Below are 19088 nucleotides of genomic sequence, written 5' to 3' on the forward strand. Positions count from 1 at the left end.
TGAAAATAGCTTAAACCCAATAACCATGTGAGGCATTTATTAAAATGCTCTCATATAGTCTGTATATAAAAGATAGATGCAGCCATGGTGAGGTCACCCATCGGCATGTGTTTGAAGCATCGAATTCATCTTTATAGCTGCCACTTTGGTTTCTAGAGCCAGACTTTGCTGTATTAGACGCAGAAAATAGACACATTAGAGTCTAATGTGTGTTACTTTTTGCACTGAGGGTAAGTATGGCACTGGGGGTGATTTGTAGGCAGATTCAGGTCCAGTACTTATTCATGTTTCAGGAGATGAGTTGAAATTGCTAGCAAGCTTCACTCCTCTTTCCTTTATTAGTGTCTTCCTGTTTTTGAAATAAGCCGCAACCCCTAATAATTCAATCTTAGTATGAGTTATACAGGTGACTTATTTAACCCCCCCCCAATTTAAGATATATCTGTTTTCAGTAACTTGTATGGATGAATATGTGATAGTGTTTGGTTTCAGTTTTTCTCAAGAACAGTCTGAGAAAATACACAATAAATGAGATTTCAAATGCAGTGTAGCCTCACTTTCATGGTCTGTCTCCAGGGAACACAGATCATGTGATTTCAAAGAAGACACAGCAAGCAGATTTAAACAGAAAAAGAGGAGATAGTTTATTTGAAATGTACAAAAGCTATATACACATGCACACGCACGCACACACACACACGCACACACACACACAAACACACACACACACATACCAAGCATAGTAAAAGTGGATGGTAGCATACACACAAACATTTAAAAGGCTACTTTCAGCAATTTCAGCAAACATAATAAAACAGAGGAATTTGCAGACCTAGTTTGCCGATCCTGTCCGAAAACAGGATTTCATTATCAAAGTCTGAGTCCTTTCCTGGACTCTGCAGTTCATTGAGAACCCAGGGGAGAGACAGGGTGCACTGACGGGGGTATGAATGTGTTAATTAGAGTTGGATCTCTACTGAGAACACACAGAGGTACTTGTATATTCTTTCAGAGAGTGCTCCTCATCAGATGCGCAGGGGTTCATGTGCCCTGATGGACTAACACTGATGCATATCCTTGTCCTTTTCAATCATTTACCCTTGTGAGATGGGACCATGGAGAATGAACGTCTCTGATCCAGAGGGCAAAGAAGGAAATCACATTTCACATCCTCACAATCTCAGATTATGATCAGAAAGCACTTCAGTTCTGTGGATCACAATGCCTAACAACCATGTGTTTAAACTAGGGCTGTCAAATATGTTCACTTTGTAAACTGCATTCAGTGAAATTTTATGACACACACACATGTTGGTAACACATTTCAAAACATTTCAGATGGTAAACATTTATTACATAACGACATGCTCCAGCAAACACAGTTTTTATTTCCTCTGCTGCGGGATGGTTAAGTGCATATATGAACTACAACGGCAGTTTATTTTTTTTTTCAATACTGGCATTTATTAGGGAGCAGAGATACGCTGATATTTACTGGAACTTATTCGACTCCCAGACTCAAATACTCGAATGAGTGCACGCACATGTAGTAACATGCTAGCTTTACCTGACAACATCTGCACCAAACCTCATTTTTATTTTTTATTTTGTTTAAATTTTGGGATTTCTGTGGTTGTCTTTGGCTTTGCATGTTTCTCCTGTTTTTACAGCAGCGTCTAACCTTGCTGTACTACACATGCTTCTGTTATCCAGTTATTTTTCATAACTTATTTAACCTGTTTCCGTTGTTTAATGGTTGTCAGCAAACAGTTTCTACTGTGGCTACATTACTATGACCTCTGGGAGTATTAGTGTGTTATATATCCACCCAGATTCTGGTAAAGCCAAAGGAAAATATAGTTTAGCATAACCAACTGATTAAAAAAAAGAAAAGAAAATGATAGAAGAAAAAATAATTTAATGACTATTGAAAATCATGACCATCCCTGGTGTATAATTTGGCCTCAGGCTTTTTTTAAAATTTTATTTGGTGACTGTGTCAAAGTAGGACTGCAGGCTAGACCCTGCCCCACCTATTTGGTGCTATGGTAGCTCAACATGCCCTCCCATCTATGCGCATTCATGGATGTCAGCAACAGGAAGAGGCACTGAGCATGACACTGATGAAGTCAGACAAAGTATTAAAAGCAAGGAGCTGGGACTGGGGTGGGTTAAAAGCAACTTGCAGATATGTTGAAAATGTAGAGGGTAGAGCTACTTAATCAGATCACCCTGTGTGAGGTTTGCCAGTTAGTCGTAGTAGAGAACCATAACATGGGCTGAAGAAACTGCTCCATGCTTCCATAATCAGTTTTTGCAACTGCCTATTATCGTTTAGTTAAGTCAATACAAAATGAATTTATCATTTATAAACTGTTTGACAGCTCTAGCTTAAACAGCAAGTGTGTAACATATCTTAGACCAGGTACCATACAGTATCATCTACAAACATAACAGTCTATCCACATATTGTGTCCATTTCCTGATAATTCGGTTTTTGTGTCATATTCAGATTCTCACACTTGATGACCTCATCAAGGCACTATGTGAACTGCTATCAGTGCACCACTTTTTAAAGGCCTATTACGCTGGCAAATACTGAATGGCAATTGTTCTTGATCTGTTTATATACCCTGGGCTATCATAGACTTGTAGCTAAAAAGTATGGCTTTTTAACAAATGATAGAAAATGGTCCTTAACCCTATCTATATTTACTATTAACCTTTTAATGTAACATATAATCTGAAACAAATATTACAGGATAAGCATATTACTATGAACAGTGTAGAAAAAGTTTATGTAATGAGCAGTTTTGCATTGTACAATCAGTGCTTTCTTGTATAGTCTTTATATTCCTGATATTCATGGTAAGAATGGATGGATGATGAGGTGTTTGATTGCTCTCAGCTAATCATGTTGAGGAACTTGCTTTCCTCAGCCAGGGCTGTGAGCATAGAGTTCATGTCACCGATGGCCATGTTGCCAATCCCTGCCGGTACAGAAGCGAGGGTGACAGAGTTGCGGGGGGTGGTGAGACGTGAGGAACTCTGAGAGAGGCTCTGCAGAAGGCCTGGACTCAGGGTGCCCGACATTAGGCTTGAGTGGTCTCCGTCATCAAGCATGGTATCAAAGTCGATCTGGGCGTGCTCTGTGGCCCCAGATCCACTGGTGGAAGAATCCACTGTGCTGCTGGAGACCTGGTTGACGCCTGGTGAAGCCATGTTGGCTGCAGAAGTGTTGTTGCTGGAAGGAGCCTGACTGGCACATGGGGACATGGGAGCATCAAAGCTGACAGAAGGTGGCTCAAACACGTGAATCTGACCTGTGTAGAACACAGCGGAGTTTGGATTTTCTGAGTTGCTGTCATGGGCTACTGACCCACTGGGCCTCTTTGGGCTTGCCTCAGAGGTATCATTACCTTGACCGGGGCTAACATCCGATGACTTGAGCAATCGGCTCGGTTGTGTCATGCTAGACCCTCCGTGTGGTCTGGCAGTAGACCTGGGCTCTGTGGGAGGCCTGGGTTGTAACATTCCTCTGCCTCCATTTTGGACATTGTGCTGCTGTTGGGAGATAACGTAATTTTGCTGAGGATCCACTTGGCTGACATAAGAATAGACATCAGTCTGTGTCCTTGATCTGTAACTTTGGACCTCTTGATCTGCCATACTGTTGCGCGTAGGTCTCATGCTAGTGCTTCCAGATATAGAACTTGGGATTGCTTCTTGGCCAAACCCTTGCTGAGGACTCATTTGGTTACTAAAGTTCACGCTGTTGCATTGTCTCTGTTGTGGATGCTGCTGTAGAGAGATGTTCATCAGCCTCTGGTTGCTGTGGTTTGCATACCCCTGCATAGATATATTCTGACTCATAGGCACAACTTGCTGGTTGTTGCTCAAGCCCTGACCTTGCGTCTGGAAGGACCCAAAGTTCTGCCTCTGCTGTACAACAGCTAGATTCCCCCTGAGAGGATGCTGTTGCTGTTTGGGAAGCTTGGCTGTGGTGTCCACTGTTCCTGAACTCACCTCATTCCACTGCACTGGCATGTTATTCTTGTTCATGTTTTCTGATGGTGCTGCAAAAGGCTGCTGAGCACCTCCCGGACCCATCTGGCAGGACTGCACATCCTGATTGGACTGAGCCATCATGGTATCCACCATGGCCATCCTCCTCTGCGCAAAAAATGATGCTGGTGGAGCCACGCCTGTCTGGTAGCCCTGAGTCTGACCGTGGGAATTATAGTCGGTTTGTCCCAAGTTGTGAGTAGAGGGGCCAGAATTCTGTGACCTGAGGTACTGTACCACATCGTCTGGAAGCACCATATCATCCTCTCCACCCTGCTCACCCCCAACCATCATTCCATCTACCGCCATGTTCTCCATGGCTACATTCTCAGAAATGCTTGGTGGTCTGGGGGCAAATGGGTAGCGTTGCAGGCTTCCATCAGAGCGAGTATAGCCCTGTGTAGCCAGTGTCTGGTGACGTTCTGCAGCTGGTGGAGCATTCATGGGGTTCATGCTGCTCATGCTGTTGTAGCGCTGGACCCTTGGAAGGGAGAGAGGGTCCAGTGTCGTACGACGCACTGGATCACTTGCACGGCGTGGCAGATTGGTGGGTACTTCGTGGGGCATCATGCTCTGCGTGCCATATCCAATATCACTGCACCGTCTTGGTACAGTTCCAGAGGGTGGCTGATGGAAGGGATGCGATGAGCCTTCTTGGGAGTCGCTGTAGAGTGCCATGCGAGTCCTTAGGCTCATTCGTTCCATGTTGGGAAGAGGAGTAGGTGGTGCTCCACCAATGGCAGCAGCATACTTTGCCTTTAGCCGATAATGTTGTGCTGGTGTAAGACTGAGAAGGCTTGGAAGGCCTGCTCCACCTCCTCCGCTGACACCGCCACCTCCGCAGTGGCTGGCCTCACTGGATCGACGAGACAGGTCAGTAGAGATTGGGTCATAGGAGTCAGCTGAACTGATATTGTTGTGGCGATTAGCGCCAAACTGGGATGTCCCACTGGAGCGACGGCTGGAATAGCACGGGGATATACCAGAGGAGCGCCGGCTTAGGGTGTAAGCAGAGCTGATGGTGCTGGTGGTGCTGTCACGGCGCTCGTTCAGCTGGTTCAATAGCGTCACTTCACATGACAACAGGTCATCCATGCGTTGGGCAGGGTACGAACCACTTAAGTTACTCATGTTGGAGTTCTCCAGCAGGGACCCTGGCAGATAGAAAGATTAGAATAAATATTATTATATTATAACATTATATATGCACATGAGTTTATAATTACAGAGGAAGCATTTCTCAGCATCGCTGTTTTTGGTCTTTATAGCTAGTGTCCACCTTCATAACAACTGTACAGGGACTGAAAGCTAGAGCACTGTCCGCTTTGTTACATGTACAGGGAGCTGTAGCTCCTAGCTGTCTGCAAGGCTTAACCTCACCTGATTAAACTCACCATCACTTTTGGAAAAAATAATACGGCTGTTGTGTAGTTAACTGTACTGACAGACTGTCCAAGAAGTCTGTGCTCCAGTTTGGGTAGTAAAATTCTGGGATTTTACTGGAATGTACTGAGCATTTATTAGCAGGTTTCTGTATGACAGACAAGTCTTTGGATGTTCCTTATTAGTGCTAGCATTAGCTTACTGCTCCAACCTTTAATTGAAATATGATCACTTATTTAAGAAAAAACTAAGCAGCACATATAACTAAAGCTTAGGCTTCAAGATGGGTATAAATGGTTCATTCCATCTCCATCTTCACAGTCTATGACAGTACAGCCCAATATGAGGTGTTTCTTCAACATGTAGTCCTTACCAACTGCAGGTATGGGAGGCAGCTTCATGCTAATGCGTTGGCCCTGCAGCGGCTGTGGCGCAGAGTTAACCCAGGGGCAGGGGTCCCTCACCGTCTTCAGCCTTTCCTTCTTGATGTTTTCCAGCTTGATGGTGACTGCACCACCGTGACCCGTGGCTTTCCTCAACTGAAGCCCCATCCCAGCCTGCTGGCCCCCAGTGGGAACAGTGGAGTCAACCATGGGGCACTCGTCCTGTGCGCTGAGGTCCCCGAAGCTGCCCCCGCTGTGCACGGCCATCTCTACCCCACTGTCGTTGTTGTTGGCGCTGCTGAGAGGCGATGGCTCGCTGCTACATGACGAGTGGCCACCAGGACTGGACTGATATGTCTGGAGGAGGACAGACGAAAGTGTCATGAATCAAAATCCAAGAGGTTAGTAGATCATAGAAATATTCACTTTGCTGTTTGAGTAAATGAAAAAGAAAATAAAATGATTAAAAAGTGAAATTTAAAAATGAATATAAATGAAAGAAAACTAAAACACAGCCTTGTGCCAAGCTAAAAAAAATCCCATTAGATATTCTTCAATATTAAATAATTACCACAGTTAAAAAATTCTGATTGTGATGGTGTTTTGTAATAACTAATGTAGCCCTATAGCTTCATACTCTTGTGAATTATAAAGGAGGTTTATTTATTTAAGAAAACAAGTGGATAATAGAAAAGTTCTGTGAGCAGCACACATGCTACACAAGTCCCTGCCTTTCAGTATTAATGTGACAATGACTTTTATCGTTGGTTGAATATTGAGCTCGTAGATATAAAAATCCAGTGTAATGGCAGCGTAAGACTGTCTTACATGCAAAGGAGCAAGAAAATATATGAACATGGATGATCATGCACCATACATTTCCACCATACAGGAATTTGAAAAAAAAAAAAGACATTGAAACAGGCTGCGTGCTCACCTCAGTGAAGTCTGTCCATTAGCAGGGTTTCAAAGGAAAGAGAGAAGCAGGTTCAGACAACAAACAGAGAGTGAGTTTGAAAGGACGCATGCAGGTCCAGCAGGGAACCTCTCACTAACAATGTTAGTAAAAATGTAAGATAACTGTTGTTCCCCTGTTTTAAAGCTCACCCAGAGCCACTGTGCCGTGTAACCGATAAACAGGACTCACCATAGAGTTCTCTGTCTTAATAGACTTGACTTGTAGGCAGTCTTCCCCTCCCCTAGAGGTGCTGTTGGCCTCCACCTTGCCATCTACGGCTCTTGCGCTGTGCTTGGAGTTTGCCTCGTTCTCCCCATTGCCTTTGGGTGGCTGTAGCCTTGGGGGAGCGTCACTTCGTTGTTTCTTGGTCACGTGAGCTTCGGGTCCATGGACCGTCTTGACGTGCTTCCTGAGAGAGCTTGGGTCCGTGTAGCGCTTGGTACAGCCCGGGATTTTACACACATATGGTTTCTGCCAAGATGGATTCAACATGATTTTTACTGTGGCAAATCTAAATCTTAGCTGACCTTTCCGGCTGCTCAGATGAGATCCATGTGTGAACTTACCTCATTGGAGTGTGTGCGGTTCTGGTGCTTCGCTCGGTCTGAGGCATTTGAGAAAGCCTTGTTGCAGCCTTCGTGCTCACATACATAGGGTTTCTCCCCAGTGTGGGACCTGAGATGGGTCTTGAGATTCTCCAGGCGGGAGTAAGCTTTAGAACAGCCCTCAAACTGCAGAGAGACAGACAATGGGACAGGCGGACAATGAGATTGATGCTTGAGTGCTGTTGTTTTGTCTGCAGCTGGCCAGAGAAAAGAGCCGGAACACAACAACAAAAACAACACGAAAAAGCTCTTTTTGTTCCAGTTTTTAAATGTCATTTACTCTTGGACTCTTGCCCACCTACTGTGGTGTGCCACACAAAAGCAAAGCTCTGCTACACTTTTGGTAAAAAAAAGGGCTATTACACAAAAAATCCAAACTAAGTGTGAGGTGTGGTAGAGCTCTTTGTCTGGTGCACTTTGTTGAGACAAAGAGAAGTCTGTGTTTAGCCTTTGTATTCACTTATACTGTACAAGCTATAATTTGGTATTCCTTCTGAGCAGTCATTGTGAGTGTAATTGGCTCTGAAATTAAAAGAGAATCAAATTAGAGCAGCCCAGAAAGGGGATGAAAAAGTCCGAAGACTCATCCTTAAAAAGAAAAGACTAAAGGGGAGTTAGGAGAAGATGCATGTGGGATTTGTGTGCAGAATATACAGCTTGGTCTTAATAAGGACCCATGGCCCCCTGCTTGTCTGCAAATTTTAATTACACACCCACACTGTCAATCAGCTTTCTTAACTTTATCCTTCACAAGTCATCTGTTTTAATACATTCATGAGAGGCCCAGAGTGAGCTTTGAAGCCAAGCAAACAGGCCCCTCAATTTGATCTTCACACAGCAAATGAAGGCTTCAATGAAAGCCCATGATTTATCAAACACGGGAAATATAGTGGTGGTACGCACAAAGAAAATCATATCAAGTTTTTTTGTAAGGGAGTTTTTTCCACAGGCGAAACTGACGCACTAAAGGGCTGACATTCTTTGACTGCTAAAGCGGCGGAATAAATTCCAACTTCAACTAGTTGGTTAACATGTTAACAAGAAGGTTAAAGGGCCTCTCCAGTGTTTTTACACAGATCAATGAACCAACTGTGAGAATTAAAGTCAGTGTGTATAACTAGTTGTATCATGTCTGCTGTGGCTCTGCAGGAACTTTAGTGAATCTGAGAGGAGATTTTGTGTCTGCCTTCTCATTGTTATGCACACACACATTGTTAAAAAGCATTTTTGCAGATCACACCTAGGTTTATGGTTTTGGAAATACATCATTGCTTAACAGGTGGGTGCCATAACCTATGCCATATATGTTATGAAAGGAATTCTTCTTCCCCCCTGTTGCCTTTTGCTGCTTATAGTGGATCGTTAGGTTTTCTCTGTATGTCTGTATTTCTCTGGATGTCACCAACTATGCCAAATAGCTTGCATTGCAATCCGAGCTGGAAAATGGTGCTGGCTGCATTATGGGAGATGATGGCTTGTGATACCAGTCAGCAAATTACCAAGAATACGAGGCGCTTACCGTGCACTTATGGGGCTTCTCCCCCGTGTGTCGCCTCATATGGACCACCAGCATGTACTGTGCCTTGAAGGGCTTTTGCTCCCGTGAACACTCCTCCCAGCGACACACAAACTCTTTCTTCTCACCGTGGATGTGGTCATTGTTGATATGCTGTAGATACAGATTGATTCCAGTCAATTGTCACAGTTCTATGATACTTTTCCCTAAAGATGAAAATAATGTAACAAAATGCTAAAGAAGAGTCAGCAAATTCTTGTCTTTTTCCCACCAGAATAGGCTCCCGCCTCATGTGTCCATGCATGCTTGACTCACTGACATCACTCTGCAATCCATTATAGCTGACAGTTATTATGCCTTTGTCAATAGTAGACAAAAGCTACAAAGGCTGTGTGTGTGTGTGTGTTTTTTCAGGCTGTGTTTGTGTTCACATTTCTCTCGGAAAAGGAACTACAGCGGATCCTTGTAAAAAGTGATCAAGAAGAGGATTTCCGACTGTATTCCTTCATTTCCTTCATTTCCATGGATCATGAGGTCAATCGAAACAGTTTCTGTGTGACTTTTTAACTTGCACTTTAAATATGCAGAAAGTCTTCAGAGAAATTAGACAGTACTCAGCTTAAATTATCAAAGGCGTGAAGAGAAAAAAGAATGGCATGCTGGAGTCCAACATACATACAGCCTAGAGCACTTCAAGGTAAAATGTCCTCAGCTACAGCATATTTAGTCACATGACTTCTGCTGCAGTCAAACATGATTTCTCTGAACAGACACATTTCAAAACACTTGTCCCGTCCACCGCATTCAAATATCCACACACCCAGAGGAACCACCTCATTTCCTGAGGACATCCAAGCCTACAATGCTCCACTTATGTGGCCACTTCTTCACCAGCAGAAAAGGTCTGTGGTTAGCAATTCTACTGAGGGCTATTCTGGGAGGAAGGAGGAAGAGGAGGAGGAATGGAAAAAAGCGTGTGGCCCACGCAGAGGTCTCTATTTTCAGGTTACACACTACTGTGAATCCGTAATTTGGAGGCTCTTGAAACAGGATTACTCTGGTCAAACAGAAACCACAAGAAACCCACAGGTGTGTGTGTGTGGTGTGTATGTGTGTTTGTTTTGGTCTCTTTTCGCTGATGATGTTTGAACCTCATGTGAAACCCCAGATGTGCTCAGAGAGGTGGTGTTAGAGATCACACCCATGTAATTTATACTTTATAGAAAACAGGAACATAAACGCACTGTTGGCACTGTTTATCAGCACAGTCCTCTACTGGTCCACAGAGTTTGCAAAGTTGTTAAAGGTAACTCTGGTCCTGCGTGTAGCAGCTTATAGCGACCTGTCCACCTCCTCCCATTGGTCTGTAGGTCTATGGACCTGACATATGACTCTCCTACTGCTACTCGGAGGTGACTCACTGGCAGTCAGAAAGTGTAGAGAAGAGAAGTTGGCCTGGAAAAAGCGAGGGTGCATAACCCTAAAGTTGCTGGCATGACGATGGATTTATGGCCGGCCCTTTGGGCTTCGGGGGTTGGGGGTGTTGCTGGGAGTAAGAGGTTAGGGGTTAGGGGTCTCTGGGCTTGTGGAGGGGTGGGCACAGCTGCAGGGCTTGGGCTTGAATTTGGCGAGAGCCAGCAGGCTCATTAACATTACGCGTGTCGACCCAACAGAAAGAGACCGGTCACTACTCAGCTTTCTGAGTGGACCCAATCAGCATGGATTTAATTAGGAGCAGAAGAGGAATCTGAACTTTTAAGTTTTTACACAACAACAGTAGTCTATCCACTGTCATTGCAAACAAAACAGCAGATACTGACAACATAATGAGCAACACAACATAGAACCCTAACAACCACCAGGGATGAAGGAGGGTAGTATGTATTTCTTTAAAGGAATTTCTAGTTTAGCAGTTTTGGTGTTTCCCAACGTTAACTGAGTATTTTTTTTGCAACTCTCAACCATTTTAGAATATATTTTAAATTCATAGACAAGCCCCATGCTCTTATTTTGAAAAAGTTGGTTACTGCTAACAAGGTCCCCAAAAGTTGATTCTGTCCATCTAGACAGTGTTTTCAGTGTGAGAACAGAATCAGCTTTTTAGGATTTCCTTTCCTTGATGATTGAGGATGCATTAAGACATGCTAACAAGGTCGTTCTTGTTGTGGTCTGTGATGTCTCGTATTGGGACAGACTCTAACTCCATCTTTGGAGTTCCTGTTCTGCTTTTAAAATCTGTTTCTGGATGAGCAGTCCAGAACCTGCAGCAGGTGCAACTGGTTTAAACTGACTGAGGCTGCAGGGCCGGTTCCTGAAGTCTATATTACTTATTAATCTAATTAAGAAAGCTTGCACATCCCCGTCCACCACTGCAATATAATCTAATCCTGTGGGAATTGCTGGATTTATGTCCTCTGTCTGCTAGCTGGCTGTCATTAAAAAACAAACAAACAAAAAAATCCAACTGAGTACTCAAAAACTCACATGAACGAGTTGGTCCTGGGTATCGTACTCTTTGGAGCAGCCATCCCAGTGGCAGTTGGTTTCATAGATGGCCTCTGGCTCCTGTTTACACTCATCTTTATCCAGATCTTCACTCAGGTCCAGGATCCCCCCACCGTGGTCCTGGAGACAAAGTGTATGATACTTCAGATATCAAATACGTGCATCCAATTTAAATGAGTTAAAAAAACAAAACAAAAAACAAGACTTCAGCTTTCACAAGTCATTAAGAAGCATTCTGCACTATTTTGCATTTCTCTTATCTTATCAACCTCTTTATTACAGAGGAAGAGTTGTAAAAAAACACACCTCTTGTCACACATTAAAGCTGCATTTTTATCCATTACTTATAATCAATTAGAGACTAATTAGCAACCTAACTTTAAGGTGCACCACTCTCCCACTTTAAGGAGCTTATTATTTTCTCACCTGAGACGATGGTGAAATGGGCAGTGGACCCTCTGCTTCGGTCTTCACCTTTGACCTCTTCGTGGTCAGTGGGTTGACAGTGCTGCTGACTGCTGGATCTCCACTGGCGTTCTGAAAGACATGAAGGAACAGAGGACTGTGTTTTTAACTGGTTGTCATTACCTACATTTCTTTTTATTGAAGGAAAATTAGTTAGAATTATCGTTCTTAAAGGGACAGTACACCTAGAAATATTTTTTATATATATATATATATATATATATATATATATATATATATACATACATACATACATACATACATACATACATACATACAGTGGGGCAAAAAAGTATTTAGTCAGCCACCGATTGTGCAAGTTCCCCCACTTAAAATGATGACAGAGGTCAGTAATTTGCACCAGAGGTACACTTCAACTGTGAGAGACAGAATGTGAAAAAAAAAATCCATGAATTCACATGGTAGGATTTGTAAAGAATTTATTCGTAAATTAGTGTGGAAAATAAGTATTTGGTCACCTCAAACAAGGAAAATCTCTGGCTCTCACAGACCTGTAACGTCTTCTGTAAGAAGCTTTTCTGTCCCCCACTCGTTACCTGTATGAATGGCACCTGTTTGAACTCATCATCTGTATAAAAGACACCTGTCCACAGCCTCAAACAGTCAGACTCCAAACGCCGCCATGGCCAAGACCAAAGAGCTTTCGAAGGACACCAGGAAAAGTATTGTAGACCTGCACCAGACTGGGAAGAGTGAATCTACAATAGGCAAGCAGCTTGGTGTGAAAAAAATCAACTGTGGGAGCAATCATCAGAAAATGGAAGACATACAAGACCACTGATAATCTCCCTCGATCTGGGGCTCCACGCAAGATCTCATCCCGTGGGGTCAAAATGATCATGAGAACGGTGAGCAAAGATCCCAGAACCACACGGGGGGACCTGGTGAATGACCTGCAGAGAGCTGGGACCAAAGTAACAAAGGTCACCATCAGTAACACACTACAACGGCAGGGAATCAAATCCCGCAGTGCCAGACGTGTTCCGCTGCTGAAGCCAGTGCATGTCCAGGCCCGTCTGAAGTTTGCCAGAGAGCACATGGATGATACAGCAGAGGATTGGGAGAATGTCATGTGGTCAGATGAAACCAAAGTAGAACTTTTTGGTATAAACTCAACTCGTCGTGTTTGGAGGGAGAAGAATACTGAGTTGCATCCCAAGAACACCATACCTACTGTGAAGCATGGGGGTGGAAACATCATGCTATGGGGCTGTTTTTCTGCCAAGGGGACAGGACGACTGATCCGTGTTAAGGACAGAATGAATGGGGCCATGTATCGTGAGATTTTGAGCCAAAACCTCCTTCCATCAGTGAGAACTTTGAAGATGAAACGAGGCTGGGTCTTCCAACATGACAATGATCCAAAACACACCGCCGGGCAACAAAGGAGTGGCTCCGTAAGAAGCATTTGAAAGTCCTGGAGTGGCCTAGCCAGTCTCCAGACCTCAACCCCATAGAAAATCTGTGGCGGGAGTTGAAAGTCCGTGTTGCTCGGCGACAGCCCCAAAACATCACTGCTCTCGAGAAGATCTGCATGGAGGAATGGGCCAAAATACCAGCTACTGTGTGTGCAAACCTGGTAAAGACCTATAGTAAACGTTTGACCTCTGTAAAATAACCTTTGTTGGCAATAACAAAGTATTGAGTTGTATTTTTGTTATTGACCAAATACTTATTTTCCACCCTGATTTACGAATAAATTCTTTACAAATCCTACCATGTGGATTCATGGATTTTTTTTTCACATTCTGTCTCTCACAGTTGAAGTGTACCTCTGGTGCAAATTACTGACCTCTGTCATCATTTTAGGTGGGGGAACTTGCACAATCGGTGGCTGACTAAATACTTTTTTGCCCCACTGTATATATATATATATAAATTATTATTATTTTTTTTTTTACACGTTTATCCTTGGGCCACTAGTTTTGCTTGTCAATCCTAATGCCCAGTTTACATCAAGCTTTTGATGTTTTGATGTTTGCCTTCTCTTGAATATAATGGAGGTTACTTTTTGGTGCTTAAAATACATTAATAAATAAACTCAGCAGCAATGTTTCATTTCAGAAATCATGGCCTAAACAAAACAAAACAAAAAACACAAATCCCAAATCCTTATTTTTACAGGTTTTGATTTTAAAATTTTGAGTTTGTCTCTTTAAATATTCAGCCATCCCTTGACATTGGAAATATCTCATTCATAATTTATCAGCCAACCATTCCATTACTCGTAATACAAACCATCCCTAACCATTCATTCATTTGTGGACTATTAATCTTCCCACTCCCTCACCTTTTAATTAAACCAACGACTGAGCACCAGACTCTACTGCTTTCCACACCACAGGGAGCAGAGGGGAGTCACAAGGTTACGCTGTGCTGCTGCAAAGAGATGTGACAAGTCCTGGTTGCACCAGGCACCACGGTTCATAAGTCAGACTAGGACCCGCCGCCGAGACTAAACAGTTTAGACTGCTTTATGATCGCCAAAGCCGCAAGGAAATATGAAAGAAGAGGAGTTATTACCCTCGCTACAGATTGGGGGAGGAGGCAGGGTCGGGGCTAGAGGAGTATGTGAGTGTATGTGGGGGCGACGAGAGGGCTTTGATCTGCCGACTGATTCTGAAAAGACAAAGACTACGAAGGCCTGTTAAAGCTCTAATGGAGAAGAAAAGAAAGGATGGATATGAGTGTGTGTGCGTTTATTGAGGTTCGTTGGAGGAAGTCCAACAATGGAGAGGGGGGTCTTCTAATCCCACCCAGAACACTACAGTGCAGTTCTAGGGGCCTCGATGATTCATTCAGTTGGCTGGAAACCAAGAGGGAAATATGGTTCTGATCACTACAGAAATAAAGCTGTGTGTGTGAGTGTGTGCAGAAAGGTGCAAATATACAGTACACTCCAGCACACTTGGATTCAGCAGACACAGTGCTGAAACAGAGCTGGAGGCAGTGGCGTGTAGTGTGTGATGGAGTGATTCACCAAGTGGGAAGTTTACATTACGAGGGGCTGCGGTGTTGACAGTGGGCTGATAAAGTGGAGCAGAGGAGACAGTGGGAAGTAAGACAGATGGAAGTGGGAAGGAGCCTCAAACATTTTTCTGACCTGAGACATCATTTGTAAAAATACTTCATGATAACTCGTGCAATTAGGCTTTGTTCCAGCACCTCAAATCTATGTCTCGGTTCACTATCTTCTTTTTACGACTATTTGTTGGAGTTTTATAGCTTCTAAAATTATCTAAAAATATCAAAAGAATGTGGAGAAACAGCAGTTTGGACATTTTGTCCAAGATGTCTGCGTATCGTGTTGCAGAGATATCAACTTGTGTTTGGTTTATTTTACTTGTTATGGTTGCTATGTTTGTTTTTTTTACATTTTATTTTCATGTGTAATTAAAATGTGTATGCTATTACATTTGAAGAATTCTTTTCAAAGTGTTATTTTACAATTTCTCTTAACTTTATCTACGGTCAAGTTCAAGAGACACTTAAACTCTTTGCAATGTTTTATGTATCAGGACAAAATTAAAATAATCATTTGCTCCTTATTAGGTCTTAAATTTATTTAAAGACAAAACATTAGATGAACAACAACATGTGAAAAATGAGACCGTGGCATTAGTAACAGCGTAAAAACTAAGTACAGCCCAGAAATTCCAAACAAGTCATATTTGTTCAGTCTTTTTCTAATTGTACTGTCATGAACATTAGCATAACAACTGAGGCCTGCAGAATCTGAGGTGTAGCTGCAGAGCATTGCACATTCTGAGCTCAGGGTGAACTTCCCTTCCCTGGGAAGACTGGCAACTGTCTAGGGGATAGTGTCCGGTGAATGTTATAAAGGTTTTGCTTGTTGGAGAACCACAAGACTTAAACTTTGTTTATTCTATTAATGTTTATGTGACCTAGTGATCACAAAACATTAGAATCATGACATAAAAAGTGAAAATCTGTATTCATCCCAAGCTTACATATCCGTATAATGGAATCTGAGGTATAACTTTAAAATATAAAGACATGAATGTTACCTGGTTTGCTTCGGAGTTGGTGCTGTTGTGGGAGGACATAGGTGATGCAGTGAGGGGGTGTTGACGAGCAGAGAACGAAGATGGCGACTGTTGAATGAGAGGAGGCGTGTGGCCAAAGGCGTTGAGACTCCTTTGCTGGGACAACAGCTGCTGGTAGGCAACGGGGTTGATGTGATGGGGGAAGCTGAATGTCGGGCTGAGTGAGGGGGTGAGAGGAAAAAAGATATTTTAAGGCTAACATGGCTGGAGACTTTTGTCTACTAACATTAAAGCAACTGGAATCATGGTCGCATTGTCCCTCACTACCAAGTGAAAATAGATAAGCTAGCGTTCTCCTTTAAAGCAAGGACCATGTAGTGTAACCTGGCACTGCAGGAAAGTCGATTTTACTCTGAATCTAAAATGAAGTCAGAAATGCCTCATAAAGATTGTTTTTTTGTGTGGTTTCAGTCCAAATCCCGGACAAGCCCCCACTTACACTGCACCTTTACTTCCAGTGCAACCTTACACTTTAAGTGATAGTTGTAAAATGCTCACTGATGTATTTTTAATAGTTTTTGGAGAAGAATGTGTCATCTTTTCTTCAAAGCAATCTTGCTTAACTTGAAGCCACCCTGCATGTCTACTGGTTTGTTGTAACAGTATGAATACTATAAATTCGCTCCATTTGTTTTTAATAGCTGTGAATAGAAAATATATACATTTACTAGCCACCCAAAAAAGGAACTTGATTATAATGGATATTTCAAGAAAAAGAATGGTGTTATTTTTAAGTGTGATTAATTAATAACTGTGGTAGATCTGAATCAACAAACGCCTGCAGACTACAGTTGCTGGAAACTATAAATATGCCTGTCAATGTTTATACAGTATTCTTGTATGAACCGCAATTATACCTGATTCCGCCGACTGAAAGGTGCCCATAGGAGCTGCTAGCGGCTGAACTGGAGCGTGAATTGTTGATGTAGGCCACCAGGGAGTTGGGTGAGGTACGAATCATGGTCTGCAGGTCAATGCTAGCATCTGACAGTGGCGAGATGGACAGCGCCCTTTTTCTGCTGAGCCGGGGTGTCAACCTTGGGCTGGAAAAACGGGATACTGGGGACAGACAACAAGAGACACAAATGTCACCAATTTTGCCTTTTGATATTTGAGTTTTTTGCCACCAATAAATTAACTGCTGTGAGGAAATGACAAAACCGCCATTCCCTTAATATATACTGGTTCAAAAGTGACCGGATCCACATACACGCCAATGTTAAAATTTCTGGCTTTGCAGCAAAAATAAATGCTGCAAAGCCAGAGCACTGAATACACCCAAGCTAGCTAACGGTATCTAACACTCCACACATATTGTCCCAATATGTTTTTTTTGGATTTCACGTTGAATGCCTTTAATGTGCAAATTCCTTGTGTAAAAACTATGCACGGCCTCAATAGAAACCAGCAGTTATCCTGGACCATGTTCGAGGAAATGCTGAGCCGCGGGCATTCTAGTGGAGGTCACAGCCATGCTAAGCTAAACTCTATCTCCTGCATCTCTCTCACACACAGCTCCCCTATTTAACATTCGCATCCTCTTATGCATAATGAATCTGGGCCTAATCATTCTCCGTAATTACTCTGATAGGAATCTCTTTCAGCCGCTGTACTTGGGGAAGTTAAATAGAGGCAATTTGAACAAATTGATTTCAGAATCCCATTAAAAAAGAACAAGGCTGACTCACAAAGGTAGAGTTCATGGCCTCCTGTTAGACCTGCTTCTTGTACCGTTTTCTCATTCTTTTCAAAAAGAGCACAAGAAAATGACGGGGTTCACTACTTTCCCATGAACTTAAAGAAGGCAATTTGTTTTTCCACACATACTGATGTGTATTTATTTCTTTTAAAGGCATGCAACTCTCACTCCCACATAAGATGGAGACAAATCACTGGTGGGGACCAACAGGTGCTGGTCCCAGTGTGAGGGGACAGAGCTGAGTTGAGTGCGTTCAATTACAACTTACAACAGGCATCATCAGAGGTGTGAGAGGCAGGAAACTCATAATAGCCCCATCACGGCTCACCTAAGCACGTGCATAGTGACCTGACACACACACACATTTCCTGCATGTCAGCTACACTGCTGCCAATATGTTGCCAATCCCGACTCTTTGCTGGTACAACTCACAACCCCTCCAGCCAAATTAATCCAGGCACCGCCATAATCACCGCACCAGACCTGCAGCCATAAAGAAGGGGCTTACTTCCAAAGCTATTATGTTTGGAGGTGGCGAGTCGTAAAGCAGAGGCATATGCACTCAGTTAAAAGGCTCCCAGGAGCTTCAGATGGCAGACAACAGAAGTTGGGGGCCTGGAAAAGGAGAAAAAAGGCTGGTGGAGATGATATAGACATGTATCAAAGAGTTGGCAAAAACAACAAACGCTGCTCAGGAATGCGACTCCGTAGGGTTAATAAATAAACATGTCATCATCTCCCAGCCACACAGAGGGGTGGGAGTGGAGTAAAGGAGGGAGGCGGGAGGATTGAAGCAAAACTGGGATCATGAACAGGGACTTTTTTTTTTTTTTTAAGGTGAACTTGCACCCTTGCCAACAGATTTAATGGGAGATACAGGTATTAATATTCCCCTTTATAAAGCAGGAAACAGGCCTCACAGCCTGGTGCCCTGGTAGGTTGGCGCCAGCCTCACCCTTCTGGGCACGGCGCCCACAGTGCCGCCCTCTACCCCCATCTTTAAACCGCCGCCTTCAATCTGTACATCTAATTCAGCTCAAAAGAATTCTCAGTGCCTCCAGCAACAAATTTTCAACAATGTTTGGTCAGCAAGCTCTTGTTTAGCTCAGTAATCTTTCCTAATTTTACCTGGAACAACTTTCATTCACTCTGAAACTCTCACCACTTGGTAAAGGAGCGTTTTATAGGTGGTGGTTATGACTGAAAGGGTGAACAGGTTCCGGCAGGGAGTGAGAAAACAGATGTTGCGCAGGCCGTGGCGACGCAGCAGTGTGTGGTAACGTGTGTGAGTGTGTTTGTGTGTACATATATGCGAGTGTCTGCATGTGCATCGGTGCTTTGCGGGCCTGAATCCCGGGCTGGTTGTAATTGTGGGATCTGGATTTATATAGCGGCATAATTACAGGCACACACTGATACAG

General features: G+C 43.2%; 1 protein-coding gene across 1 annotated transcript in view; it reads right to left on the reverse strand.

The window, feature by feature from the left end:
* Positions 1–619: 619 nt before the first annotated feature.
* gli2a (GLI family zinc finger 2a) overlaps positions 620–19088 on the reverse strand; it is an 84794-nt gene continuing 66325 nt past the window's right edge. Inside the window, exons 6-14 of the mRNA XM_040027424.1 lie at positions 16826–17027; positions 15930–16125; positions 11842–11952; positions 11395–11535; positions 8914–9063; positions 7356–7520; positions 6979–7260; positions 5822–6188; positions 620–5219 (exon numbers count right to left, since the gene is read on the reverse strand). Coding sequence (XP_039883358.1) covers positions 2905–5219; positions 5822–6188; positions 6979–7260; positions 7356–7520; positions 8914–9063; positions 11395–11535; positions 11842–11952; positions 15930–16125; positions 16826–17027 — 3929 coding nt within the window. The 3' untranslated portion in view covers positions 620–2904. The remainder of the gene's footprint in view (positions 5220–5821; positions 6189–6978; positions 7261–7355; positions 7521–8913; positions 9064–11394; positions 11536–11841; positions 11953–15929; positions 16126–16825; positions 17028–19088) is intronic.

This window comes from Simochromis diagramma, unplaced genomic scaffold (assembly GCF_900408965.1).
Source record: "Simochromis diagramma unplaced genomic scaffold, fSimDia1.1 OVJJ01000343.1, whole genome shotgun sequence".
Classification (NCBI taxonomy): Eukaryota; Metazoa; Chordata; class Actinopteri; order Cichliformes; family Cichlidae; genus Simochromis; species Simochromis diagramma.